The 26310-nt window shown below is 47.2% G+C and overlaps 1 protein-coding gene and 1 non-coding gene across 2 annotated transcripts; one reads left to right on the top strand and one right to left on the bottom strand.

Moving 5' to 3' along the window:
• The first annotated feature begins 1595 nt into the window (after positions 1–1595).
• On the top strand, positions 1596–25995 carry CAPN6 (calpain 6). The gene is made up of 13 exons (XM_035007324.1): positions 1596–1704; positions 8014–8193; positions 16510–16641; positions 17658–17866; positions 18388–18580; positions 19339–19532; positions 19770–19847; positions 19954–20140; positions 22019–22141; positions 22320–22522; positions 23116–23237; positions 23583–23719; positions 24316–25995. Exons 2-13 carry the CDS (start codon positions 8029–8031, stop codon positions 24496–24498), a joined length of 1926 nt encoding a protein of 641 aa, XP_034863215.1. The 5' UTR covers positions 1596–1704; positions 8014–8028; the 3' UTR covers positions 24499–25995.
• Positions 3971–4079, bottom strand: LOC118013758. Its single transcript, XR_004680113.1, has one exon. It is a non-coding gene; the product is annotated as a U6 spliceosomal RNA (small nuclear RNA).
• Positions 25996–26310: the final 315 nt, after the last annotated feature.

Below are 26310 nucleotides of genomic sequence, written 5' to 3'. Positions count from 1 at the left end.
CACTCCCCGTTTGTGTTCCCTCTCTCGCTGTGTCTTTCTCTGTCAAATAAATAAATAAAATCTTTAAAAAAAAAAAAAAGAAATCGTTTGTGTGAAGCTGATTTTTGCTCAGCCGAAGGAATATGTTTTTAACAATCAGGGGGTGCTCAAACTTGGAACAAGCTGCTTTACAGAACTTCTCAGATTCTATGATTCCCTACTCATTTGAAAATTAGGGAGGTAGAAAAGACGGCTGAAGATGACCGCAGAAAAAAGACCGCCCCCTACCCCCGCTTGGTTTCAAAGCCCAAATCCCACAACATGGGGGGATACTTGCTTGAGAAATCTGCCACTCAATTACCAAATTGGGTGCCACTATTTAAAGCCCTGATTCTCCTGGGCTCTGGTGTTTTGACTGCCCCCTACCTCTAGCTCAGTTTCCATTAGGCATAGAGGAGAAGGCACAGAGGGAGTTATGGGGAAAAGCCAAGAGGGAGGTCTCAGAGACCAGAGTCACAGAATTGCTCAGCTCTGTTTCATGAAAATATCATGGTATGGGGCCAGTGAGTAGAGAGAAGCACACTTTCTTTCCTTCTTGGAGTCCTTGCTCACTTGTTCTCTCTCTCTCTCTCCCTTCCTCCCTCCTTCCCACTCCCTCTCTCCCTCTTCCCCCCCTCCCTCCCTCCCGTCAGTCAACTAGCCAGAAGGAGGGTGGGTGCAGGGATAGGGGCCGAGAGTGATCATTTCAAGTCAAAAGGTTGACACCACATTGGTCAGGCGAGCTGGGGAGGGAATGAGATGATGAGTCTTCACGGGGTTGTGAAAATTGAAACAAACGAAACAACTTGGGAATGGCGTCCCTGGGACTGTGTCCCAGTGAATGTCTCCAAACGAGGCCTTGACCAGGGTGCAGCAGAGTCTTTTACAGGTATTCCCCTGAAGTAGCCCCCGAAGCCTCTTGGCCTTTCAGAGCAGATACTTGCTCTGCTTTTCGCCTCACACAGCCAGGCAGAATCGCCAGGGCCCCCTTGCTCGAAATTAGGCTGCCTACAACTAACTGCCTTGGAATCCAACTCCACTCCCTTCCCTCTTCATGCTCCCTTCTCTCTGCCCTCGGCCAGAAGTAACCTGTGGCTTCACAAAGCAATCTTTTTCTGCCCTGTGCCCCATCAGCTCCACTTTCTCTCCCACTCACTTGCAGGATGTGAGTGAGATCCGTGTACAAGGGCCATGTCTGCAGCCCGGCCCGTGAGAACTTTGTTGACACTTCAAGATTTTTCTCTCCGTGTCCTCTCTCGAGTCTTGTCCACATCTGCACTCTTAACCCCGGGACAGAAAAGTCAGGAATCTATCACAGCCCTCCCTGAAAGTCTTCTTGCTCCTCGGAACAGAGAGAGCTTTCAAACGTGGCGTCCTGAGTTTTCCAGTTTGCTGGTGGGTGGATCTGGAGTGGGCATCCCGTCTGCACATCTGGCAGGGGGCGCTTTCCAGATTTTCCTCATGACTCAGGATCAGTTTCTGACTGCGAGGCGGGGCAAAGGCTCCTGAAGTTTCGGCGAGGCACCTCCCCCTGTGAGCAGAGCTTGGTACAGCCCAAATAGTTTTCAGGTTAAGAAAGCCAGGATCTTTGTGCAGCGGCACTGACTGAGCAGACTTTGTAGGGGTTACCTGGCCAAGAGCGGCGGCGGCGGCGGCGGCGGCGGCGGGGCGCCTGGGCTAACTCAGGTGAGCACGGAGGGCATTTGCACACTTCTGCTTGCTGGGTAACTTGGAGGCTAGAGGAGGCGAAGCAACTGGAACTTTATAGTTAGTCCAACTCGGCAGCTATCATTTTTATGAGTTGTTGGAATCCAGTAGGCGTGCGGAAGAGTTTGCAAACTTCAAAACGAATGGGACACTTTGTGATGGGGGGCGGGGGGATTGAGGTTGTCTGGCGATGAGATTTTTCTGGTGATATCTGGTCGGTTGTGTGGGGGGTTGTTTGTTGGTGGTGGTGGTGGGTTTTTTTGTTTTGTTTTGTTTTGTTTTGGCTTCTCGTGACCCAAAGTACCTGAGAAGGAAGAACGAACCTGGGAGGGAGGTGTGGAGGGAGAAACCCTCCCAGGGCTGACAGGGCTTCCTTCTGGCTTCGGCGGACCCACAGTTGTGGGCAAATTATTGAAAGGCAGGCATAATCGTGGCTGCACACTGTGTACCAAAGGTCTTTAAAAGCCCTGGGAGTGGGGTGCACGGGCTGTGCGCTCTTGCACAAGAGAGAGTGGCGGTGGCGGCTGTCCTGTCCGCGGGGCCGGGGGTCCTCCTGCCCTGGTGACAGGTTGATCTTCTTCGTCTCTGATTTTCGCTCTAGCTTAAACTTTGATTTGCAGCTGGGGCTCTACCCCCTTCCTCCCCACTCCGCTGCCACTCACAGCCCAGGGGCTTAACTGGGCTACTTGACCAGAGTGGGGCGGAGGGGGGAGGGCGGCAAAAGGATCCGAGTATTGCAATGGAAAATTGGTTCTGAGGATTTGGAGCCTGCCGTCTGGGGACAATCATCTAGGAAAATGAAACAAATTCTAACATCCCGACGGTCACCTCTGGCTTCAGGATAAAGCATCGTGGTTTGTATTCATGTTTTACTGAAATATGGCTAACGTCTCATTTGCTAATCTCGGTTGTGCAATGAAGGACATTGTATGGGAGGGGATTAAAAAAAGATTCTTCGGGTATGGGGCTGGGGGGGGGAGAGGACTGCTAATTAACTCCTCTCTGCCAGTTTGTGTGCATGTGCGCGTGTGCGCGTGTGAGTACTTGGAATTTGAATAGTGTTCTTTATTTATCCTTACAGAGTCCCTAGCAGGCCACGGAAAAGTCTAAACACTTGCTTTGTCAGGAATAGGTTAAAAAAAAAAAAAAAAAAGAAAGTCTTTACGTGTCCTTGGGTGTTTTCGGTTCCTAAATTAAAAGCAAGGGGAAAAAAAGTCCCTTTGTGACCCCCAAACAGTGTTTCTTTGATTAGCTTTGATTTGAAATCATCACACCTTCTGACAGCTTGCAATTCAAACACAAAACTCCCGCGTGCATTCTTGTGAGAAGAAGACAATGAGAATTCTCAAAAGCAGGAGGTCTGAGTTTTCGGGCCAGCTCTGTCACTAACTGTGTATGTAACCTTGGGCCCAGGCTTTCACCTTCTTGTGAAAGCAAGGAGTTGGGCGTGGTGATTTCTAAGAGTCCTTCCAGCCTAACATTCTGTAAAAATTGGAAGTGGATTCTCTCAAGGCTGTAAAATTAGAGTTATAGGATGGGCTTATTCATCCAAGAGGGGAAAAAACGGGTAGTGGGGCAAGCCAGCCAAAAAGGAGAGGTGGAAGAGAGAGGGGGTATCAAATGGCAGAGGGGCCATTTTATATTGGTCTTTCAAATGTCGGTGAGTGTCTTAGTTAAGGCAGGTGACCACATCTCATTTTCCGCTAAGGATAGAGACGAGATTTAATTTGCTAAAAATGAATGTTTTCTAATACTGCTGCTGGACATTGGTCTTATCTTTAAAAGTTAAAAGTATGTACATATGCTTAATTTTATTCGATCCCCCCCCCCAACCAGCATAACACTCTGAGGTTGACAAGACAGCCATCGTATTTCCTTTGTGCTGATGGGGAAACTGAGGGACAGAGCTGTTATCTACACTAAATGGTGGTATCTGGGACTCGATCCTGGATCTGCTGACCACTTGTGTTCTTTTTATGATTCTGAATTGGCTTGTATTCTTTGATAAAGTTCTTCAACAGTGGAATTAAAGGGAATTGTGCACTCTTTTTTTCTTCTTCCAGTTTCTTTGAACAGTCTTCTCTCTGGATAGAGTAGATGTGTCCCAGATAAGGCTGGATCCGAGGACTTTTATGGTCCCGTTCCAACCCCAGGATATCTGGCCAACAAGTGGAATCTGGTCAGCCATATGTTCCCTGGTAGATGCGTGTGCATAGATGTGGGCTATGACTCCGCCTGCGTAGCCACGGGAGGCACTATTCTCTGGGGAACATGCCTGTCATCCTTGCACGGGGGCCACGCTCATCTTCTCAGTATCGTCCCCATTTTAGCGTATGTGCTGCCGAAGCCAGCGCTCTGTGTACCGTGGACGCCGAGTTTTTATTACTTCTCCCTCCCCGCACCACCCCCCAGGTGTGAGACTGAAGTGGTGCCTACTTCATGCCTGGGCAGAGTTAGGTCTTCTGCATTCAGTTTGCTCTGAAAACTCCTAATTGCTGTTACCTCCTCTTTTGCTTCGAGGACAGCACAAGGGGGACCTGAGGGCGGGGAGGGGGGGGGAGAGGGAGGGAGGGAAACCGGCCAAGGACACCACTTCGGGCGCCATGCTCTCTCCCTCTCTCCCCCTTAAATGCCCGCCCTTCCTCTCCCGCTCACCCCGGGCAAAAGCAGTTTGTAACCTGCAGACCGGATTTCCTCTCTCAGAGAACAGTTCTCTTTAAGAAACTGAGGCAGATTTCCTGTTTCAGAGCCAAATCTGGTTTCGATGTTAAGGCTGACCCACAGGTGACGAACAAGTGATTTTCTTCGTAAGAGTTTGCCCAGCTCCCCCGCAATTTCCAGTCCAGCGAGTAGCAAAAACTCCATCCCCCCAACTGCAGACCTTGTATTATTCTACGTGGCAGGCTCCCTCAACTTCCCCTGGCAATCTCCAACTTTCCACCCTCTGGACCCACCCCTCCCACTTGCCTGCGTTCACACAGCCTTTTTCATGCTCTTATCTCTAGGCAGTGGGTCCTCACTGAAATCGTACTGCTTGAGACTGTCGTCTTAATGCAAAACCCCGCACTCTGCTTCACCCAACCACCCAATACCTCCGACCCTCAGACCACGGGGTCCCTCATCTTAGATGTGCCCATTCCCTTTGTTAGCCAGAGGCTCTCTTTGGTTTATACCCGAAGCCCTAGTTTGGATTCTATTTACTGACTTTCTCAATATGCCATCTTTAACCTAAAGGCCCTCTTGTCTTCACAGTTGGGTGCAGTAAGGCAGCCAAGAGGAAGCAGTCCCTTCCCCACTCTTCTGGGCTCCGGCAGGGCAAATTGTTTGCGACAAACCCAACTTACAAATTTCTGGGTTTCCAGAAGGTTTTGTGTTTTTTTTTTTCCCCCAGACTTACCTAATGAACCCTCTGAGGTGAAGGGTTCCAATTCTCCCATGATCATCAGACCGTGGACATAAAGAACATTTTCAGTATCCACCATGGCAGTAAGTGCTAGGCAGAATGCCTCCAAGTTAGGTATCATGTTTGCTTTGGAAGCTTTTCCTCATTTGAGCTTAAAAAAAAAAAAAAAAAAAAGAAATCCTTTCAGTGACCAAAAGAAGCAGTGTGGTGTAAGGGGAAAGCTGAACACTGAATCTGACATTGCACAGACCCGGGTTGGAGCCAGTTTTGCGTTTCTAGCTGCCCCTTCTGTGAGTTGCCATTTCTGCAGATACAAAATAAAGGGCATGGATAATGCCTCCTAAACATGGCTGCCACCAGGAGAACCTGAACTAGAATGTGCGTTTCGGACAATACATGCAAGCGTTAATTGTCTGCATAAGACATTCATCCGTTCAACCGATATTCCCTGGACAGCGGTTGTGTGCCCAGCCCTGTGCTAACAATGTGTATCTTGCCTTTATGGAGCCCTTTCTGCTTATTCAAAGTACTTTTACGCTAACCGTCTCATTAGGTGCAGCCACAGGGTAAGGAGGGCAGGATAGAGAACCCCACTCCCCTGATGAGAAAATCGAGGCACAAAGGAACCAAGCCAGAAATGGGGCGCAGTTCTATTCTGCAAGTCCAACAGGACCTGAGCCTACAATTTGATTCGAATGAAAGCCTGTCAAATTTCAGGCTGATAGCCTGCTGTTCCGTATTTATTGTGCACGCCCCAAATGCAAGTGCCCTCACCCAGAAGGCTTGCCCTATACACGTCAGCTGGATATTCTGCCTCTGGAAGGGTCTACTGGGATCATACTGGTTTTTCAAATCAAGTCAGTTGATGCAGCTTCTGCCTGTAGATAGGCCCTCCTTATAGAGCAGGGACTTGCCATTTGACTGAGTAGCGAGGGAGGCATGGGGGCAGAGGGCCTTCCCAAGAACAGGAAATACCCATTTATCCAACACGTTCAAGGGCTAGGGGGTTCTGGCAAACTAAATACCCTAATTGCCCCAGACTATCCGCCATTTGCAATCCCCAGCCCCTGGCAGTCCACCAACCCTTCCAGGAGAGCCAGAGGCACAACAGTGTTTGTTATAAGTTAGAGCACACGTGAAAATTGGGGTCCATTGGTAACAGGCTCCAGAAAGGAGACTGGGTGTACATTCAGATTGGCTCCGCTAGTGCTTAACGGAAAATTAGTACTGATACCTCTCATGCCTCCAAATACAATGAGATACACTTTAATATGTGAAATATGTGAACAGAATTAAATCTGATGATTTAATCAGAATTAAATCTGATTTAAAGGCATTTTGGCATTTTGCAGTGTCCCATAACCTTCAATTTGAAAAACAAAGGTCAATCAATAAGGCTATATATTTAAAAAAAACAAACAAACTATGGTTCTTTTCAGCTTCTTATTCCTTGGATTCAGAGAAAGGGTAAGTTTGTTTTTATATATTGTAGTTTGCAAATAATGTCGAATTCAATTTTTTTTTTTTTTTACGGTTTTCAAATAGGAAGACTTCTTTACCAGTAAGGCATAATACTGAAGGGACATGAACTAAGACAGTAGAGAGGTCTGATTATTATTTCACTTTTTATAAACTAGTGACTCCCTCTTTATTAACTGGATTTTGAGCTGTTACCTACACAGACACTCTTTAAAGTGCTAATTAGTTTTTTTCAAACTTCGCCCACTTTTCAGCAGATACTCTGACCTTAGATATTTCCTGCTTCGACCCTCACGTAATCACGAAATATAGACACAGTTATCCCTAAAAAATATTTTTTAAATAATTGGCACCATGTAAATTTCACAACCCTCCTCTTACTAACCATTGAGCGTCAAGAGAGAATCATTAAAATCATTACGAATCTATCTTTGTGAATCAAGCAAAGGCATTGAGAACCCTATTATCACCCCAAAATTATTTAAAATCAAAGTTGTCTTTCAAATTATCCCCATAAAAACCAGTTGTTAGGGGCATTTGAGTGTGGGGCACTCAGATAGACCACTATATTGCTTGAAGAGCCACTATATTAATTCTCTATTTAGCCGTGTGAAATTTTTTTTTTTTAAGAAAAGAAAGCAACAATGTATTGCCGTGGGATAAGAATCTATAGTCCACCAAATCAGTGTAATTGAATTTCAGAGTCTGCCTTTTTTAAAGCGGGCAGATGACTGCATGTTAGACTTTGAAGAAGAAAGACACATACAATCTTTCTATCTTCCCTTGTCTTTGGAGGCCATCTGCTGAGCTCTGTTGCTTGCATTAGCCTTCCTGGCCAGTAATAAAAAATGCAAAGCTCTTTTAATGATAAAAGGGAAGGAATTGTGTAAAGGGGCTCCTTAGAAGTGAAAGGGGCTGCTTCTCCCCTGAAGTACATAGTGTGTGGCCCTTCAGGGCACCAACTTATTCTGAATATCGTAAAACGACTTTTTTCTTTTATCTTCAAATTGAAAATTGTCCTTTGCTTGAAACTCCTCTCTGCTGATGTAAAACGGAAGCTTGCCCTTTAAATGAGAATGACTCCCATTTAACGAGCGATCTTAACATTTATTATCTATTTTTTCAATGATATTGTTCAGGCCCATATTGCCCCATTTGGCAGAGGAAGAAACTGAGGCCCCCAAATGTTTTAGGCACCCTAGGCAAAGCCCCATGCTGAGCTAATCGGTTGCAGAGCCTGGACCCTACTTTCCCTGAAAATCTTCACTTTTCTTTTAAAGCCAAGCTCCATGTGCCTAGTTCCAGGAATAAAGTCACTGGGATGACTACCGTTTGTCTAATTTCAGGTAATCTTCAAAATACTTCAGAACTTCTTCCTCCAGTGACCACAATTTTTCTCATTCTAGACCTAGTTCGGCAGTATGGGTCCTCCTCTGAAGCTCTTCAAAAACCAGAAGTACCAGGAACTGAAGCAGGAATGCATCAAAGATGGCCGACTGTTCTGTGATCCGACCTTTCTGCCTGAGAATGATTCGCTTTTCTACAACCGGCTGCTTCCCGGGAAGGTGGTGTGGAAACGTCCCCAGGTAACTTTGTCTTTTGTTTGTTCGTTTGCTTTTTACTTTCTGTCTCCTTCTCAATCTCTTGCATCATAACCCTGCCTGGTCCACGGTTTCTCTCAACACAGCCTACCGCGCGCAAAGCAATTTAGGAGACAGCTTTAATGTGGCAAGTGTTATGGATCTGTGCTTCTGACTCTAGCTTGAGGAATCTTGAATTTCAGTCATATTTGGTCAGATAGCAATTTTAAAAGAAGAACAACAAAACTCCTGATGTAATGAGCATAAATGAAATGAACTCTACAAGGACAAGATGGAGTTTTGGGGGCGGGAGAGGGGGAGATTTCTTTGTTACTCTTTGGATACCATCACCTGGATCCCCTCGCCATTAGCCCAGTGGGATCTAAGTAGGAGTGTAGCTCTTTCAGACCTATCACTAGTTATTATGGTTCTCGGCAGAACAGCTGTATATTGTGTCTCTAAACCAAGTCTCAGAACCTCTTCACCAGCCCTGCATGAGAGGGAGCTCAGTGTATAAAATGATAGGATGGTGGAATCTGGAGAATAAATGGCAGGCAACCTTGCCTTCTCTAAAGGGTATAACTGGAAGAAGGATATTATACCCGAGCTCCTTCCCAAAGTGGGTGACCAGGGACATAAGCCACAGAGGGCTGTTAGGACATGCACATTCTTGGACCCTCACAATATCCTGAAGGCCTTCTGATCCCATGTGCCGATGTATCCTTTTGTGCCCTATTATGCAACCACCTCCTTGAACAACTTAAGGTTGGCTTTCGTCAGCCAGCAGGCTTTTCAGTTGCAACTTTTTAGTTGCAATTACATTCCTTCACCGACTTCTCACGAGAGCCGTTGTAGTTGCCGTAGGTTGCCACCAGGTGGTGCCAGGATACATTGGTCCCTTCAAGGCTCTTGTGTTTCCTATGTGACTGGAAGGACTGGTCTCAGTGTTTGCCCGCAAAGTATGATAGCCATTGAGAGTATGAGACTTGGAGAAGTCCTTTCCATCGGAAGGAAGATGACACTCCTCCTGACTTTCTGCGCCTCCAGTTGTTGACATCCCCGCAGATCACTGACCTGCAATAAAAATCTGGGAAACGTGAGCAGAATTCACTAGCCACTAATTCGGTATGCAGAGGGGTAAGTTCTGTTTCGTTTTGTTTTGTTTTTGCAGAAATGCACGAAGAAAATAAAGATATCTTGTCTGAGTGCCACTCTTATGAATGGATGATGATAATGAGGGGCACCACTCTTTTCTGATGCCCGGATCAGAAAGACAGGACATCCATGGGGCAGAAATAGCTGAAAAGGAGGCAGGAAATTGAGGAAGGTTTTCTGTCGGGGGGAGGGGATATCTTTTTAAAATAGGACAGACTTGAATGTATTTCTAGGCCAAAGAGTAAACAGTAAAGAAGAAGAGGTTGAAGACACAGGAGAGAGAAGGAATGATTGATGAGGGAGAGGTCCTGGAGGAGATAGGAGGAGACCCAATGGGCGGCAAAGTCGTAAGCCAACACGAAGCCATTTCCCAGATGTGAATCAAGCTGACAATGCTTCTTGTACTGGCTGGGTCTTGAGACACATGCTCCCTCCTCTCTCTTGGCTCAGTCCTTTGTCCTTTGCCTTCTTCTTCCAAATTCTGTGGACTGAATCCTAGGTGGATTAGCAGGGAAGGGAAAAACTTAATAACCATGGCAAGAGTCCATCTTGCCTCTGAAGCAAGCAATACCCTTTCCAGGGTGAGGGGATATCAGAAAGAGAGGGTGAATTGGGGTGGGTAGGAAAAGGAATCAGCATTTATGCCATGCCTACCATGGGCCTAGAGACTGTGTTTAGAGTTTTCTGTACATTTTTTTTTCATTTCATCTTCATTTGCCATGGCTCAGCAAGGTAGGTATCGTATACATTTCTCCGATGTGATTCTTTTTTTCCGGTTTGAAAACTAAAGGTAAATATTACTACGTCCGTTTTATTGATGACGCAAGTGGATCTCAGAGAGAAGGTAAGAGTTTACCCGGGGTCCGAAGGCGGACACCCTGGGATTTGAAACCAGGCTTGACTCCAAAGCCCACGTTGGTTTTCACGCCGCCATGCTGCTGTTTCAGAGAAACGGAGCTCTTTGGGTCTCTTCTTTTGCTAAAATTGGTAGCTTCCCACCAGTCAATTCCCACCTTCCTCCTCCCTGGGTCGATTCTGTACATCTATTAAATGATCCATACCCTCCCTTTTGAGAGCACCCTGCGAGCTTAGTCTTAAGCCCAAAGGGAGAGTCTTGAGAAGCATTTATTGAGCACCTACTCTGTGCAGCCTCTGTGCAATTTACAGACACAGCCTGGGGTGAGGCACTCCCATTCTAGTGGGAGAGATGGATATTGAGCCATCAACGAGTTAAATAAGAAATGAATGCCTGATACAAGAAATGCTATCTTCAGGCACACAGACAGTAAATCCTGTAGGGCTTTGAAGAAGGGGGAGATCAGCATAGATTGTAGTGATTGGGGAAGGGGCCTCTTGTGGGAAGGAGGGGAAAACGAGGTTCTGGACCACCATCTGAGTCTCCTCAAAAAGCTCTGGATTCCTTTCCAGCCAGAGTGGAGGCCAAGCCTGTGGTCAAGAACCACGTCAAAGTTCTCTGGCCTCCCATCAGGAAAGCCAAGACACAGCCCTGGGCCTCTCTGAATTGGCTCAGGGAGACCAGATGGGTCGTTGGCCTCACCCGCTTCATTGGCAAGGTTGAGATCCCGGTTTGTAGGGAAGCTTGCAGACATCTTGTCCCTTGGCATGCCACACAGCCTCATCCTCAACCAGGGCTGTTTTCTGAAGTCTCTAAAATGGAAGAAGCATGATTAACCTGATATTCTCTGTTTTTTTCCTTTCCCATGTTCAGAAGCTTCTGCCTTTATAAGCCTTCATGCCTGTAAACCCCAGGGCTAGTTGAACCAAACAACTTCAGTTAAGCCCCCAGTATCCTAGGGCAGGATTAAGTGTCCCCTTCTTCCCAGTTGCCCCTCCCATGCTGTATCCTAAGGAGCCACTTTAGATAGGCAGGGATTATGGGAATGTTTTGCAGTTATTCAGGGCCGGCTCATCTGCCCATACCCTCCGGAGAAAAATCCTTCTCCTTAACTCCTCCAGTGGTCCACCCCAGGCCAAGCTTCCTGGATACACTGGTATATGGCTCGAGACATGTGTTCCTGAACTTTCCTGTCCTCCCGGGGCTTCCTCATATACAGTCTTAGTAAATTCTAAGCTATGCCGATTTATACTGACTGACCGCGTGATCGTAAGGCTTCAGGTACAATTTTTAGGGCTGAAATCTGGCTGGCCAAATGCCCATAAAAAAATCTCTTCTCCAGCCACTCTTCCCTCCTACCCGCCTCTGGCTTTTTTCCTGACTGACTCATACCCAGCTACAAGAGGGTCTTAGAGTCAGACACATCTAATCCCTGACTAAAGAGGAGCAAACCCTCACGGGGATTTGTGCAGCCAGCTGTGGGGGAAGCGAGGGCACCTGCGCAAGATCTTCTGTCAGCTCTGGTCGAGTTTTGAGCCCGGGCCCTCCTTACCATTTCCCTTGCCCAGGTCCTTCCACGAGGAATACCCTCCCCAGGGGCCATTTCACTACCCTGCGTGGGAGGAGGGTGATGAGGGTCTGGATGAAAGCCAAAGGTGGTAGGAATGGAAGGGAAAGTTCGATGAGGGGAGACATCAGAAGCAGAATACACAGGCCTCGGGGACAGATTGCCTGGGAGGAAACAGTAAAGGGGAAAACACTTTTCTCTGTGCTAATCGAAGTTTCCGGCTCCCCGCTGAATGGGGCATCTCTGTGCCATAGTTTTGGCCTAGACTGGTCATAAAGTTCTTATCGTTCCCAGAGATCATGTCCCCCAACCTGACTAGTCCTCATGTTTTCCACTGGTGACACAATTGAAACCAGCTGGATGGGCCCATCCTGTTTATTTTCACTTGTGCCCTTTACCAGCTTTCTCACAGTACAATTTATAGGTCATAAAATTCACCTGTTGGAGGAGTATGAGGCAATGATTTTTAGCAAATTCACAAAGTTGCAAAAACTTCATCATGGTAGAACAGTCACAGTCACCCCGTAAGACCCTCTGTACCCATTTGCGGTGAGTAACCCCCGCCCCCTCCATCACAGGGACTCACTTAATCTACTTTGGCTTTCTATCTAGATTCGCCCGGCTCTAAACATTTCACTTGGAACAGAAAAGTAAAAGCAACTGGTTTCTTTTGCTTTAGCATAACATTTTCAAGGCTCATTCATGTGGCAGCATGTAATCAGTTTGTCCCTCCCATGGCTGAACAGTAATCCATTGCATGGATATGTAAATTCTTCCCAATTAAAGCAGTTTGAGATTTATACCTGGAGTCTTCCAGCCAAAGTCTGAAGGTTCAAATGGGATAACTATGTCGTGACTCGGTTGTCTAGGCTGGAAGTAGAAGTTAGGCTTAAGACCTGAATTCTCAGGCTTCATATTGAGTTTTCCTTGGAGGGTTAAGGAAGGAAGTGGCTATTTTACTGATGACATACTCTTCCCGCAAAAGGAAAATTCGCCAGCAGGTAGAGTGAACTCCTTGAGAGGCTGGTCCAACATTGGTCCCTGAGCCCAGCTCCACCTATGAAGGCCCTGCTTGGAGATGGTTCAGGTTTCTTAGGATAAGATAATGGCTACTTGGACCAACTGGCGCAGCCCTCGGGTCCTGAATGGCAGCCCTGAGGCCTTCTGGGACTAGTTAGGGTGCTGGACTTGGTCATAATATATCTACTGCAGGGCCAGCCTCACTTGTAGGTGTCCAGGCCCCCAGCCCCTCAGTACTGCAAGACTGGAGCACTCTTGAAAATGCCTCCACTCTTCTGGCTGCTGGTTTTCTCGGCCTCCTTTCATTTTACTGCGGTTCTTGAGGTTGTTGACCCGGGACCGCAATGCTTATTGTCCGCCAGTTTCGCCTGTGTAAAAAAGTTGCAAAAACCACATAGAATGACACGTACAGGGCTCCAAGCCTGGTAATCGTGTGTCTCCCTCCCCGCCAATCTTCCAGAGGTCTCTGCGAAGGGAGCTGAGGTGAGGACAATGGGAAGGACTCTCAGTGCTCAGTTAAGAGAACATATTTCCTGGAGAATCTGTTTTGCTTGTAGAAGGCTTTGGCTCGGGGATGGGGGTATGCGGGGACTGTTCCTGGCTTTACTCTTGGTGTCCAACTTCCTAGTTGTGTGTGTTTCCCCCCTAAGAAATTATTTTGCCTTGACAAACAGCCCAGTTCAAGGATCACAGCAACTGTGCCAACACAGCTGGGAGCCATTAGGGGCCCAGCATCTCCCTTCCCTCTCAAGCCACCCAAATATGTGAATATGTGAGCTGTGACCTCTCCCCAACTCCGTTCCTTACCAGTCCAGCAGAGCTCAGGCTGAAATATCCCATCTGCACTCTCCATCTCGGCTCTGAGTTACAGAATAACTTCTCCCGCCTTACTTCCTTACTCCCAACATGAAGACACCCCGTTGTCCAAAACTGGAGAAAAAAATCAATAAACAGCCATTTCATTATTTTCAAATATGTCACCAAAAAAGTCCATTTGGCCGTTAGATTTGCACTGACTTATTACTCTTTACCCTTTCTCCCTCCTTAACTCCTTTCTAGTCTCAGACTTCCTTAAAGAGGTAGAGGATGTGGCATAATAAAGATTTCCTCCCATGTTTCACATCACGGCACTGACATACATAAGAGATTGATTCCCACTGAGTGGATGAAACTGAGGCGTTTAAAGCCTATTGGTGATATTTAGCTTGGAACCAAAAGCTGAGATATAACTTTAGCAAGTCTTCCAGAATGATGAAGAGCTTTTAGGCAAGTGTTAAGCAGAGAGGCATGAAGCACCTTTCCCAACTATATGTGCTTTTGAAGAACCTCAAACTTCAGTCCTAGGTCTCCTACTAACTACCTGCATGCTGGGAGGGGCAAGTTGCTGCCCTTTCCTGAGCCTGTTTTCTCCTTTATAAAATAAAGAGGTTGAGTAAATAGTCCCTAAGATTTCTTTCAGCTTTGACAATCTATGGCCTTTTAATTTATCATGTTTTAAAACCCATTGTTAAATGGTCATCCATCATGCATGAAGAGTGGTGAAGGAAAACTGGGCCATGGGCCAGTTTACAAGAGGAAATAGAAAATAAGGGATTTTTTGGGCCCAAATTTATATTCTCTCATGATTACATACAGTTACACACACACACACACACACACACACACACACTCACAGAAGGACCACATTCAGCTTGGATCTACAGGAGAATAATTACCCAGTTTCTCAATTTGAGTTCTGTTTACAGGTATTTGCTCATTTATGTGACCCTTTATGTCTCGAATAAAAGCTGGCATGCCAAAAGTGTTGGCTGAGCCTGGATCCCTGCTGTGAAATGAGAGCCTCGTGGCAATCCAAGACACTGTAATGTAACCCCAACCACTAACAACTTCACATAAAACCAGCAAATAATTTGCCTTAATATTCTAAAAGCACATTTTTCCATACACCAGTGTTCACTTTATTGTTTTTCCATGCTAGGCAACTATTATTTGCATCATCGAAACCCAAGAAATCATTGTATAACTTTATGTCTTGCTCCAAATAAAATAGTAACACCTGGCCCATGAGAAAAAGCTGTGTTTAGTTTCATCTTAGAAAGGGCAAAGAAACAATTGGGAGAGAAAGAATATCAGGGCCTAATTCACCCAACACGCCTGCTCTATGCTCAATAAGTGAAAAAACAGGCAAGTCCCAGCCCATAAAAAAATATTAAGATAGAAGTCTTCTTCTAAGACAAAAAAGTGATGTCGAGACACTAGGTATGCATCTAAAAAAAAAAAAAGACCAGAAAATCCCAAACTGAAAACCCACCTAACCCTCTCCTTTTGGCAGAGGGATACCCAATTAATCTTTATTTTGGATTTGTCCCTGCCTAGAATGTTTATTCTTTTCTCAAGTGATTTTGGCTTTTAAAGAATATATGGAATGTTTCATTCTGTAGACCAGATCCTTCATCAAGGAGAATTATGTCCACTAAAAAAAAAAGGTTTGAGAACCAGAAAAATATAGCTGTCTCTATTTAATAAAATTTAAAAGGATATATGTCTAGATTTTCTTTCCATTTGAGACTAGGATTTATTTCTGCTGGGTAAGCAGAATGTCAAGGTACCGGCCAACGGCCTCCTCCACGAAGCTTTCTGCAGATACTCAAGACTTCGTTGGTATTTCCTGCCTTTGAACTCTGCAAGTGCTGATTCTCTGAGTCACACAATCATGTCTTCAATTATGTGATGTTGTGTATGCGGCAATGCCTTTGTCTATGCCTGTCTCTCTACCCATCATGCCTCCGTACCTCTCCCTTGTCCAACTGCCTCACGCTAGTCATCCCTAAGGCTTCAACTCGAGTGTCACCGTGGCTATTCAGTCTATTCTGTCTACCACCAGGGAGACTTTGGGGATCCTTCCTCTAGACACCGATTATACTTTGAAAATAACCACAGTGTGCCCTCAGACACTGTGTCCTCATTGTACTATTTGGGTCTCATTTTCCTACTTGCCATGGAAGTGGCACGGTTGTTGACATGTTTGGGGAAGAAAGACCCATACGCCCCAAACAAATACTGTCCCCCACCTCTGTCCGGCTTCCCTTAGAACAACCTCTGTGGGAAAAGAGTGTGTTGAAGTGCTCCTATGAGGGGTCCATTACCACCTGCTGCCATCTGTATTCATCCAAAGATGGGGAAGAATCTAGTTGCCATGGAGACTGCCGTTGCCTTTGCTTTCTGTTGGGGAAAGGGCTTTCTGTATAAGGTCTCCGAACTCATTTTCTCAGGGAGGGAGAAGCATTCACCACCGTTGGGCCTTGTTTTTTGAAATGCAATTACCCTTCCAGGCACAGGTGCTTCAGAAAATCTCCTCATGACCAATAGGACCGGAATGCAATGTGCTAATCTCTATTTCTCTTCTAAAGCTCACTGCTGTAGGGAAAACTCTTCCAAACCGCAATACTAGTTCTGAGCACCCCCACCAGCCCATCTCAACCTGTCTCATCGCATCCCCTCCTCCCATTTCTCCTGCCACTTCCCCTCATAACCCTATCTCTGCGGCCAGATGATCGACTGCTTTGTATTTTTCCTCACAATCCCCCCCCCCCCAACTCCCTGGACTTTCCCTTTATCCCACTTATGGAAGTCCTAGTCACGATCTCTGTCCTGCCTACTTCAGCTCACGCTGACTCTTGGGAAACACTTTCCACACCCTTAGAACCAATTATTGTATCTGCAGGACATCTGTGATGACCCCCGTCTGATCGTGGGCAACATCAGCAACCACCAGCTGATCCAAGGGAGACTGGGGCACAAGCCGATGGTCTCTGCGTTTTCCTGTTTGGCTGTTCAGGAATCTCACTGGACAAAGGTATCCCCCTCTCTTGTGAGCTCTCACTCAGTTTCCACCTTTTTGTCTTCCTTAGTAATTTTGGGAAAAATCAGGTCATTAAGATTTTTAGATTGTTTAATTCCTGAATTATGAGAATCTTTTACAAGTTATGAGGATTTTTTACCAATACAGGAAGTTGAAAGAATTTTACAGGGGACACCTATATACTCACCTAGATTTCTTACCATTAACATTTTACTCTATTGGCTTTGTCACACGATAGTTGATCTTTTGTCACTTGTAGTGCTTTGACCTAGTGGCTCTGCATGCTTGTGTTCTCTGCACCGACTGGAAGATAGAGCCAGCAGGGGCCAGGAAATCACAGATAGGAATAACAGAAAAGACAAGAAAAATGGAAATAGTTCCTTGAAAAGGTTCTAATAAATTCTCGAGTACAAAAATTTCTTCGGCATTTAGGTCGAGTCAAAGGCAGTGAAGCGTTGGCTTGATTTGACTTGATTTTTCTTCAGAAACAGAATTTTCGAAGAGTGATGTGTAATTGCATATAAAAAGGAGAATTTCCCCAATATAATTTTGTTCAAGGTGTGAGTCAAATCCATATAGAATCTACATGAAATCTCTAGGATGGACCTTTAAAGCCCGAAAGTGCAGGCGTCTGTATTTTCAGTGATTTTGTCTTTTAAAATGCCTTATTTAGATGGCTAAACATGCAACCGGATATGTTTGTATAGACAGTTTCTCATGATCGACTTTGTAGATTATCTGTGGGAAATAATTTAATTCCTGATTGGCTTCCCCTCAGTCACCCTGTGTGTATTCAGGGCCGGCATGGTAATACTACCCTCAGCAAAACTGACCTAGGGAAGCAAAAGTTGTGGGAAAAAAATGCCCAACCTAGGACTTCCCAACCTAGACCCAAACCAGATGTATTTGGTTTTCCTACTGCCGAATAGATTTGCCGGAAGTCAACTGCAACTCAATATTTGGATGTGGTCTGGTGAATAACAGTTGTATGGCTGTTCTTATATTTCCAGACAATTCCCAACCATAAGGAACAGGAATGGGACCCTCGAAAACTTGATAAATATGCTGGGATATTTCGCTTCCGTTTCTGGCATTTTGGAGAATGGACTGAGGTGGTGATCGATGACTTGCTGCCCACCATCAATGGAGATCTGGTTTTCTCCTTCTCCACCTCCATGAATGAGTTCTGGAATGCTCTACTGGAAAAAGCTTATGCAAAGTAAGGAGGGGGGTTGACCCGTCAGTGGTCAGCGTACACGAGGAAGGGAAGGCCGCATTTGTCCTTGGGAGCTCATCCTCTCCCAGCCGAGCCCTTGAGTTTAAATGGGGAAGCATAGCAGTCAGATCCAAGGCATTGCTTTGGGCCTGGGCCTGGCCCTGGCCCTCAGAAATCCTGGGTGATAGAGAAATGAGCTCTTCTGGTTTCCATTAGAAACCCTCCCTGCTCATAGGTGCCCCTTCCTGCTGCTAATCTGCAGATCACATGGCATCATGGCTTCACCTTTTCTCCTTCCCTAATGTTTACCTGGAGAAGGAGCTTCTTCACGGACTGCCCTTGCTCAACATAACCTAAGCCTAGAAATCTCTGGCTATAATCTCATAATATCTCTCATTTCATACCTCAAGAAAAGCCAGCTGGCAAAGGCCGGCTGGGCGGGGACTGTTCTAATTCTTGGGAACAAGACGTCCTCCACCTGGAAAAATTAGTTTACCAAGATAACCTTGCATATTTGCCCCCAGGCTGCTTGGATGTTATGAAGCCCTCGATGGTTTGACCACCACTGATATCATCGTGGACTTCACTGGCACACTGGCCGAGACCGTTGACATGCAGAAGGGAAGATACACCGAGCTGGTTGAGGAGAAGTACAAGCTATTTGGGGAGCTGTACAAAACATTTACCAAAGGAGGACTGATCTGTTGCTCCATTGAGGTTTGTTGTCACCAAAAACAACCATTCTTTGCTCACACTACAAAATTAGTAGGGAATGTCACCCTTCCCCCAGAGATTCAGGAGAAGGCATTATGGCGCTCAGAAAACTAACAATATGCATTGAGTCCTGGAACAGAGGCCACTGAGCTTTAACTTTTTTTATTTTTTCAGAATTTATTTATTTCAGACAGAGAGCGAGCGAGCACGAGCCGGGGGGAGGGGCAGAGGGAGAAGAAGACTCCCCGCTGAGCAGGGAGCCCGACGCAGGACTCGATCCCAAGATCCTGGGATCATGAACCGAGCTGGAAGGCAGACACTTAACCGACTGAGCCACCCAGGCGCCCCAGAGCTTCAACTTTTTATCCTTCTGTACCAACCATCCCACTGGGGGCCGATGCAGTTTCTCAGCCTGTGTCAATAGCCTCTGCTAAATTATTCCTCCTGCCTCTGCCCCTGGAGGTAGAAGTTATAGCAGTTTGCTCACGCAATAAACCAGCCCCACCAAATTTTTAAGCTGTTGATATCAGTGTTCTACTGTGGGAGTTTCAATCTGAATTGTTTAAGTGGGTTATTATATTAAATTCTTTATTTCCTTTCTTTCACTTGCTTTGTGTCAAGTCAGGTGTCTGGGTAAAATTTCGATCTGCTTAAGGAGAACTGGCTTCAACCATACTGGGGTAAACCAATCAAGGAAGAGTTGGAGCCAGGCCTTGGGTCTCTCAATTCTTGTGGCCTTATGTATCTTTCTTTGCTCTCAGTCTCCTAATCAGGAGGAGCAAGAAGTTGAAACTGACTGGGGTCTTCTGAAGGGCCATACCTACACCATGACTGATATTCGCAAGATCCGTCTTGGAGAGAGACTGCTGGAAGTCTTCAGTACTGAGAAGCTCTATATGGTTCGCCTGAGGAACCCCTTGGGACGTCAGGAATGGAGCGGCCCCTGGAGCGAAATGTGAGTGACATTTCACTTGGACGGCCACGTCTCCCAAGCCCTGTAGTTCTCCCAGCGCATCCCTCCAGACTGCTAGTGGGCTGTCAGTGCTTAGTGACATCTGTGGGGTCTGTGACCCAGCCAGAGGTGAAATAAAGCAGGCCCAATCCTCACGCATTCCGGTCCTTTGGTGTCCTGCTTCCTGTAGGAAGTCGATGGTAAACCTAATGGCTTCTCCCTTCATTCATTTGCCTTTAGTTCTGAAGAGTGGCAGCAGCTGACTGTGGCCGACCGCAAGAACCTGGGGCTTGTTATGTCTGACGATGGAGAGTTCTGGTGAGGAGGGGTCTTCGGTGCTAAGGGCCTCGGGGCTCCCATGTGGCGCTACCGCTGTAGGTATTTGGCACCATCTTCATTTCTTTCCTGCCTGCCTTCTGTTCAGGATGAGCCTGGAGGACTTTTGCCGCAACTTTCACGAACTGAATGTCTGCCGCAACGTGAACAACCCCATTTTTGGCCGCAAGGAGCTGGAATCGGTGGTGGGATGCTGGACTGTGGACGATGATCCCCTGATGAACCGGTCAGGGGGCTGCTATAACAATCGTGATACCTTCCTGCAGAATCCCCAGGTTTGAGTCAATTTGGTTTTTTTGTTGTTTTTTTTCTAATCTTGTCTCCAGCTTCTCAAGGCAATAGGAACTTGGGTCTCACCTTGCAGTATTTCTTTGACATCAGTTTTTCAATTTGCAGCCGTTGTGTAATACTCATCAACCAAGGTACCTAAGGATTGGCTCAGACGCTGTAAGTCATGGCAGACTGTGTCTATTGCAGAGACGTATGTGGGGAACAGTATTCAATCTGAGTCATCTCCTCTGGCTGCCTCTCCCCTGGTGCCATATTGCTTGGTGTGGCTCTTTGTGATTGTCCCCCATCGGACAGAAAGGGTCTGCTCCCAGACACTCAATTCTTTTTCATTTCTTGACTGCCCATCTGTTCTCTTGGGTGTGCATTTACAGTGTGCATCTTCTTTCTCATGCAGTGAATCTTCTGAATGCCATCATTACGCCTCCCTTCTCTCACCCAGAACCAGGTCATTTTGCCCAGGATCTGAAGCACTACCCGATCAGTGACCCTATCTCATCTGTCTTCCATTACAATGTTCTTCCACATGATCCATTAGGGGTCAAGCCCAAGCATGCCCCAAAGCAAAAAAATCCAAACATCCAAAGCCTGAGTCTGTAATAATCTTGATGGTTTACCCCCAAATGTGCTGATGAGATAACCCACGGGAGGCAAGAATTCTGACTGTACTGTCACCTTACGTCGGTATGTCTTTTTTTCCGTGGGCCTCATTGGCCAGGCATTTGGAAGGACGCCAAGATGAGTAGGCTGATTTATTTAACTCATACCTTTTTGCCCCCATTCTTTCCATCTTTTTTTTTATCTTAATTGTCTTTTTTTTTTTTTTAAAGATTTTATTTATTTTATTTATTTGACAGAGAGAGAGACAGCGAGAGAGGGAACACAAGCAGGGGGAGTAGGAGAGGCAGAAGCAGGCTTCCCGCGGAGCAGGGAGCCCGATGCGGGTCTCCATCCCAGGACCCTGAGATCATGACCTGAGCCGAAGGCAGTCGCTTAACCGACTGAGCCACCCAGGCGTCCCTCATCTCAATTTTCCTTAAAGAAAGGAAAGCTCCCATTACCGCCCCGCCCCCACATCATCCCCATGTACAACCCTGGAAATGTTTCAAATATCAGGCACATCGACCGAGCTGGAGAAATGGGCTTTTGGCTTCACACTTAATTGCACAAGATTGATCGTTAGGGGCCTTGCAAACCTATGATTCTGGATTTATTTTCTGTTTCTTGCTAAAGGGAAAGAGAGAAAAAAGCAGAGAGAGAGAGAGAGAGAGAGAAAGACAAAAGACAGAGAGATCAATCAGATGCCTTTTAGTTTTACTTCCCAGTGGCACCATGATTCCCTCAGATGATGTTTCAGAGTCTCACGCACAGGTCTGCAGCTTCCCAGCAGAGAGGGTAGCAAAGCATCAGTTCTCCAAGGAAGTGGGTCCAGCCCCTCACAAGCCACACAGCTGGGCTGGCTAGAGGAGGCTAGCTGAGGGGGATGCTATAGTATCAGGCTAAGTCAAACAAAAGTGCCTTTTGCCTTTATGGATTCTAGAATTTTTCAGTGTGCAGCTTTTAAAAGCAAGGGATGATTTAAAATACACCCAAGATCTTACCAAGAAGCTTACCCTCTTTGGCATCGAAGACCCAGGCGTGAAGTTGTCTCTCAATCCATGCCGAATGCCATAGGGAGGAGCAATATATGATCTCCACTTAGCAGGCCCATGAATTATCCATGGCCACAGTGTCTGGTCAGCGGCAAAGCCCAGAAAATGATCAGAGTCTCTGCTCCTCAACGTAATTGTCTTCTCTGAGATCTGAGCTGGCTCATCTGAAATGGAAGTGCTAACTAAAGCTCCATGGTGGCCTCTTTCCCTTAGTACATCTTCACCGTGCCCGAGGATGGGCACAAGGTCATTATGTCACTGCAGCAAAAGGACCTGCGTACTTACCGCCGCATGGGAAGACCTGACAATTACATCATTGGCTTTGAGCTCTTCAAGGTAAGAACGGGCATGTGCAGCAGAGAGAATAATGGCAAAGAGAGTCACAGTTAGGACGGCCTGGGGTGAGGGGAATGAGGATAGGTCCAAGGATAAAGAAAGCAGAGGACCTAGGATCTCCTAACGTGAACACTGCGATTTGAGCGGAACGGGGCATTTCGTCCTGTCTCATTTTCAGGTGGAGATGAACCGCAAGTTCCGCCTCCACCATCTCTACATCCAAGAGCGTGCTGGGACATCCACCTACATTGACACCCGCACCGTGTTTCTGAGCAAGTACCTGAAGAAAGGCAACTACGTGCTTGTCCCAACCATGTTCCAACATGGCCGCACCAGCGAATTTCTCCTGAGGATCTTCTCCGAAGTGCCCGTCCAGCTCAGGTTCAGCTCCCGCGGCCAGTCCAGCAAACTCCTAGTCTCTGCTTTGCCTCCTGTCCCAACCCACCCCCCTCCCTTGACCCTGCTCCTCCTATGCAGACACGCAAAAGGACAACCTGTCCAAGTCAGACTTCACTGACATGATGGTGGTAGAAATATTGCTCAAAATGGTTATTTTCGTAACCACGAAAAATTCCCCAGCAGAGGTCTGAGCTTCAGACCTCTGGGCTGCCATCTCAGGGGAACAGGCCTATAGCCTAAGCTTTCCCATGTATATCTTCTCTTCCATTCTCTGGCCGACTCTATTCTTCTCTTAAGCAGCTGGGACTCCTCACGGCTCCTCTATTATGTTCTGAATGCTGGGTCACCAAAGCTGCCTTTTCACCCCGGCCCTGCCTACTCTGATCTTTATCTGCTGGGCCTTAACGCCAGGGGAAAGGAAAACAGACTCATAAAATACAAGCCATGTCTGAGGAGGAATGAGCTGGGTCACTCAATATTCCATGCTTTTCAGCAGCAACGGCTGCCTTGGCAAGCCTATCGCCTCATCAGAGGGCATTCGTCATCAGTGGCCTGTCTTCTTTTTGATGTTCCAGGGAACTGACTCTGGACATGCCCAAGATGTCCTGCTGGAACCTGGCTCGTGGCTACCCGAAGGTGGTGACCCAGATCACCGTTCACAGCGCAGAGGGCCTGGAGAAGAAGTATGCCAATGAAAGTAAGAACCGCAGAGGTGTCTGAGAAAGCGAACTTCAGTTTCATTTCTTGCACCTATGGTTAGAAAAGGTGGTCACGAACAGTTCTCTCCAGGGGTATTTTCAGTCTCAGGAAGTCAGGATGGCTGTTGACCTGGACAGAGAACAGGATGTGAACTTCCTTGGGCAAGGCCTACATACTCTTCCTTTTTATAAAGGCTAGAGAAGAAAAGGGAATCGGGATCCAAGGTTCGAGGTCATTCTGGTACCCAGGTGTTAGGCTAAAAAGTCCCAGTGAACTAGTTTCTCGACTCTGTAGAATGAGAACTGTAATCACTCCGTTAAAAGCGACTGTCGCTTTGTTCCAGCCGTAAATCCGTATTTGGTCATCAAGTGTGGCAAGGAGGAAGTCCGTTCTCCCGTCCAGAAGAATACCGTTCATGCCATTTTTGACACCCAGGCGATTTTCTACAGAAGGACCACTGACATTCCTATTATAGTGCAGGTAAGTGTGTGAACAGGGACCCCACCCCCCGCCCCCCAGGATGGCTCACATTCCATTTGAGAGGCTAGATTATCCCAAGTGCCTCAACTATCCAGGATACACAGCAAGGGTCATCCTGGTCTTTGGCTGTTTATTTTTACTCCAAGACACCTCCCACCAAGCACAGACACTGACTGCCTCATTCATTTCCATTGTAAATACCCTCCCCTCCGTCCCTTTCATTGTGGGTGGAAGGGCACATGCTCACAGGTCCACGTGTTGGGACATGTACTATCAAATCCCATGAGGGGAAGCATATGCCAGGTCAGATGACCCTCATCCTGCTGGGTCGGGATGGACCACTATCATTTGGCTGTTTTTCTGCCCAGCTGCCTTTACAAAGCCATTGTATAGCTGACCTTGAGTGCTGCTGGCTGGCTCTTCGCCTCTCCTCTTTGAGGAGGCTTCCTGTCAGCTAGAGCCTGTTACCAGGAAAGAGAGTCCCTCAGTTTTAAAGCAGGCCTTTCCAAGTTCGGCGCTAGGTTCTAGATGCCACTGGGCCACGTCTGGTCTCACAGAGGGTGGTTCACATTTGCTCTCTTGACTTGTCTCTCCAGGTGTGGAACAGCCGGAAATTCTGTGATCAGTTCCTGGGGCAGGTTACTCTGGATGCTGACCCCAGCGACTGCCGTGATCTGAAGTCTCTGTACCTGCGTAAGAAGGGTGGCCCGACTGCCAGAGTCAAGCAGGGCCACATCAGCTTCAAGGTTATTTCCAGCGATGATCTCACTGAGCTCTAAATCTTCAGCTCTAGGGAATCCTGACAGAGCTTTCCATCCTTCCCTTTTCTGTCAGGTGCCAGGTCTTACCTAATCCATACTCCTTTGAAAGAAAGAAACTCACAGTAACTAACTTTTCCTTTCTTCTGATAAATCCCCCATACCTCCCGATCCAGGTAGCATCAGTAGCTACATAACCTATATACCTCCAGCAGCTGGACAGGGGGAGGTGACAGTCCTATGTGGAGATCACACAGATGTTTGCCAACAAAAAGATCTCTGGGGCTTCCGGGGGTGAGATTTAAGCAGGACAACAACGGCCTGGATACCCTACAGATGTCTTTGCTGCTCTCAGGCGCCCAGTGTTAGCTCCCCTGTAGGGCGTGTTGAGGAAGGAGGAGGGGTGATCAAGGCCAAGCTGGTCTAGCCTGACATCCCCGCTCCCGACTGAACACTTCAGACTCGCCGGCAGGCTTTCAGCCAGCGGCCAGAGCCTGCTTCTGAGTCCCCAGCTCTCATCACCGCTGGTACCAATGCCACTTCCGCCACCACCGCCACCGAACACCACCAACCATCACCACCCCCGGGAAGTGTAGTCCTGCCCTCACCCAGGTCACCCCCCACAGTAGGTTTTACCTGCATGTTGAGGACGCTTCCTAGGTGCTTAATGACGAGCTGGAGTTCAGTGAGGTCTAGACAGCCAGCGGGAAGGGCCCGAGCTCCAGCTCGATGGAAGCCAGCTGTGTGCCCCCAAGAGGGAAACCTGGAAGAAGCTGCAGTGGGAGACAAAGCCTCGGTCCCCCACCCATCCACACACACCTACACTCACACACGCGCACATGGGCGCGCACGAACTACCGTTCAGGCAGTCAGCGGGCACGAGGAAGGACGAATAAGTACCACCCCCCCCCCGAAAGGATGAGAAAACCCTCCCAGGCATATAGTACAGCCAATTTGGGGCCCCTGACTGCAATGTGAAATCTCCTGCTGCTGCTAGGTTTACAAACAAGCCCATTGTCCTGTGCCTCCGAATATCATTGGTACTGAAGACCCCACCTGGGGGCTTGAGATTTTGGGTCCCAACCCCAGGCTTCTCGGTTGGGGAGCTTCATTCCCTGGGGGCGTTTGTTTGCCCTCTTGTTTTTTCAGTATTTCTACAGAATTTTCTCTAGAGTCAGTCATTCTGAAATGTTCTTCCCCTCCGTCTCATCTATCAACGTTCTACCCCTCCTTCCAGGTCCAGCATAAATTCCACCTCCTCCATGAAGCCTTCCCCAACCCCCCCCAACCCCCACTTCTGACAATATTTCAACGCTTCTGCAATGATGAAGAAAAAGCATAGTTGTAGTACTTAGTCTAGTCCAGCACGCATTCATTTAAAAATATATTTTGTAGGTGTTTTTTTTTTTTTTAGCTCACTCATTTCTTACCATGTTTTTCAGTCTGTGTAACTTCTGCAGTGCCTTCACCACACTGCCTTACATAATCCAAACCACAATAAAGTTCACATTCAATAAACCAACCAGTCTTGACTATTTGTTGGCACAGGAAAGATGGCGGGAGTGGCCATCTCTTGAGACTCCTAGAGTTGGGAGTGGGGATAGGGGAATCTGTGCAACCTGAGCCTAACAGGGTGGGAGGGACGAGGTTGGGGAACGGAGAGGGGGGACCCCTTCTATTCCACATTTATGGATATTTGTGTGGTATTTGGGGTTACAAGATTTGGAAACCCCCATGGGATCGGACTCCACGCCAAAGCTATGCTGGCCAGATCTTCCAAGTGCAGACCACCCAACAGAAGAAAATACCAACTCCTTCCTCCCATCATCTCCC

Source organism: Mirounga leonina, unplaced genomic scaffold (genome assembly GCF_011800145.1).
Source record: "Mirounga leonina isolate KUSES-001 unplaced genomic scaffold, KU_Mleo_1.0 Mir_101664, whole genome shotgun sequence".
NCBI classification, from domain to species: Eukaryota; Metazoa; Chordata; class Mammalia; order Carnivora; family Phocidae; genus Mirounga; species Mirounga leonina.
The sequence above is the reverse complement of the archived record's forward strand: the minus strand, read 5'-3'. Positions and strand labels throughout refer to the sequence as shown.

Coding starts and splice junctions, on each gene's coding strand:
- CAPN6 (XM_035007324.1), top strand. CDS start 8,029: ATGGGTCCTCCTCTGAAGCTCTTCAAAAACCAGAAGTACCAGGAACTG. Junction 19,533..19,769: donor AGCGGCCCCTGGAGCGAAAT/GTGAGTGACATT, acceptor ATTTGCCTTTAG/TTCTGAAGAGTGGCAGCAGC. Junction 20,141..22,018: donor CCTTCCTGCAGAATCCCCAG/GTTTGAGTCAAT, acceptor TCTTTCCCTTAG/TACATCTTCACCGTGCCCGA.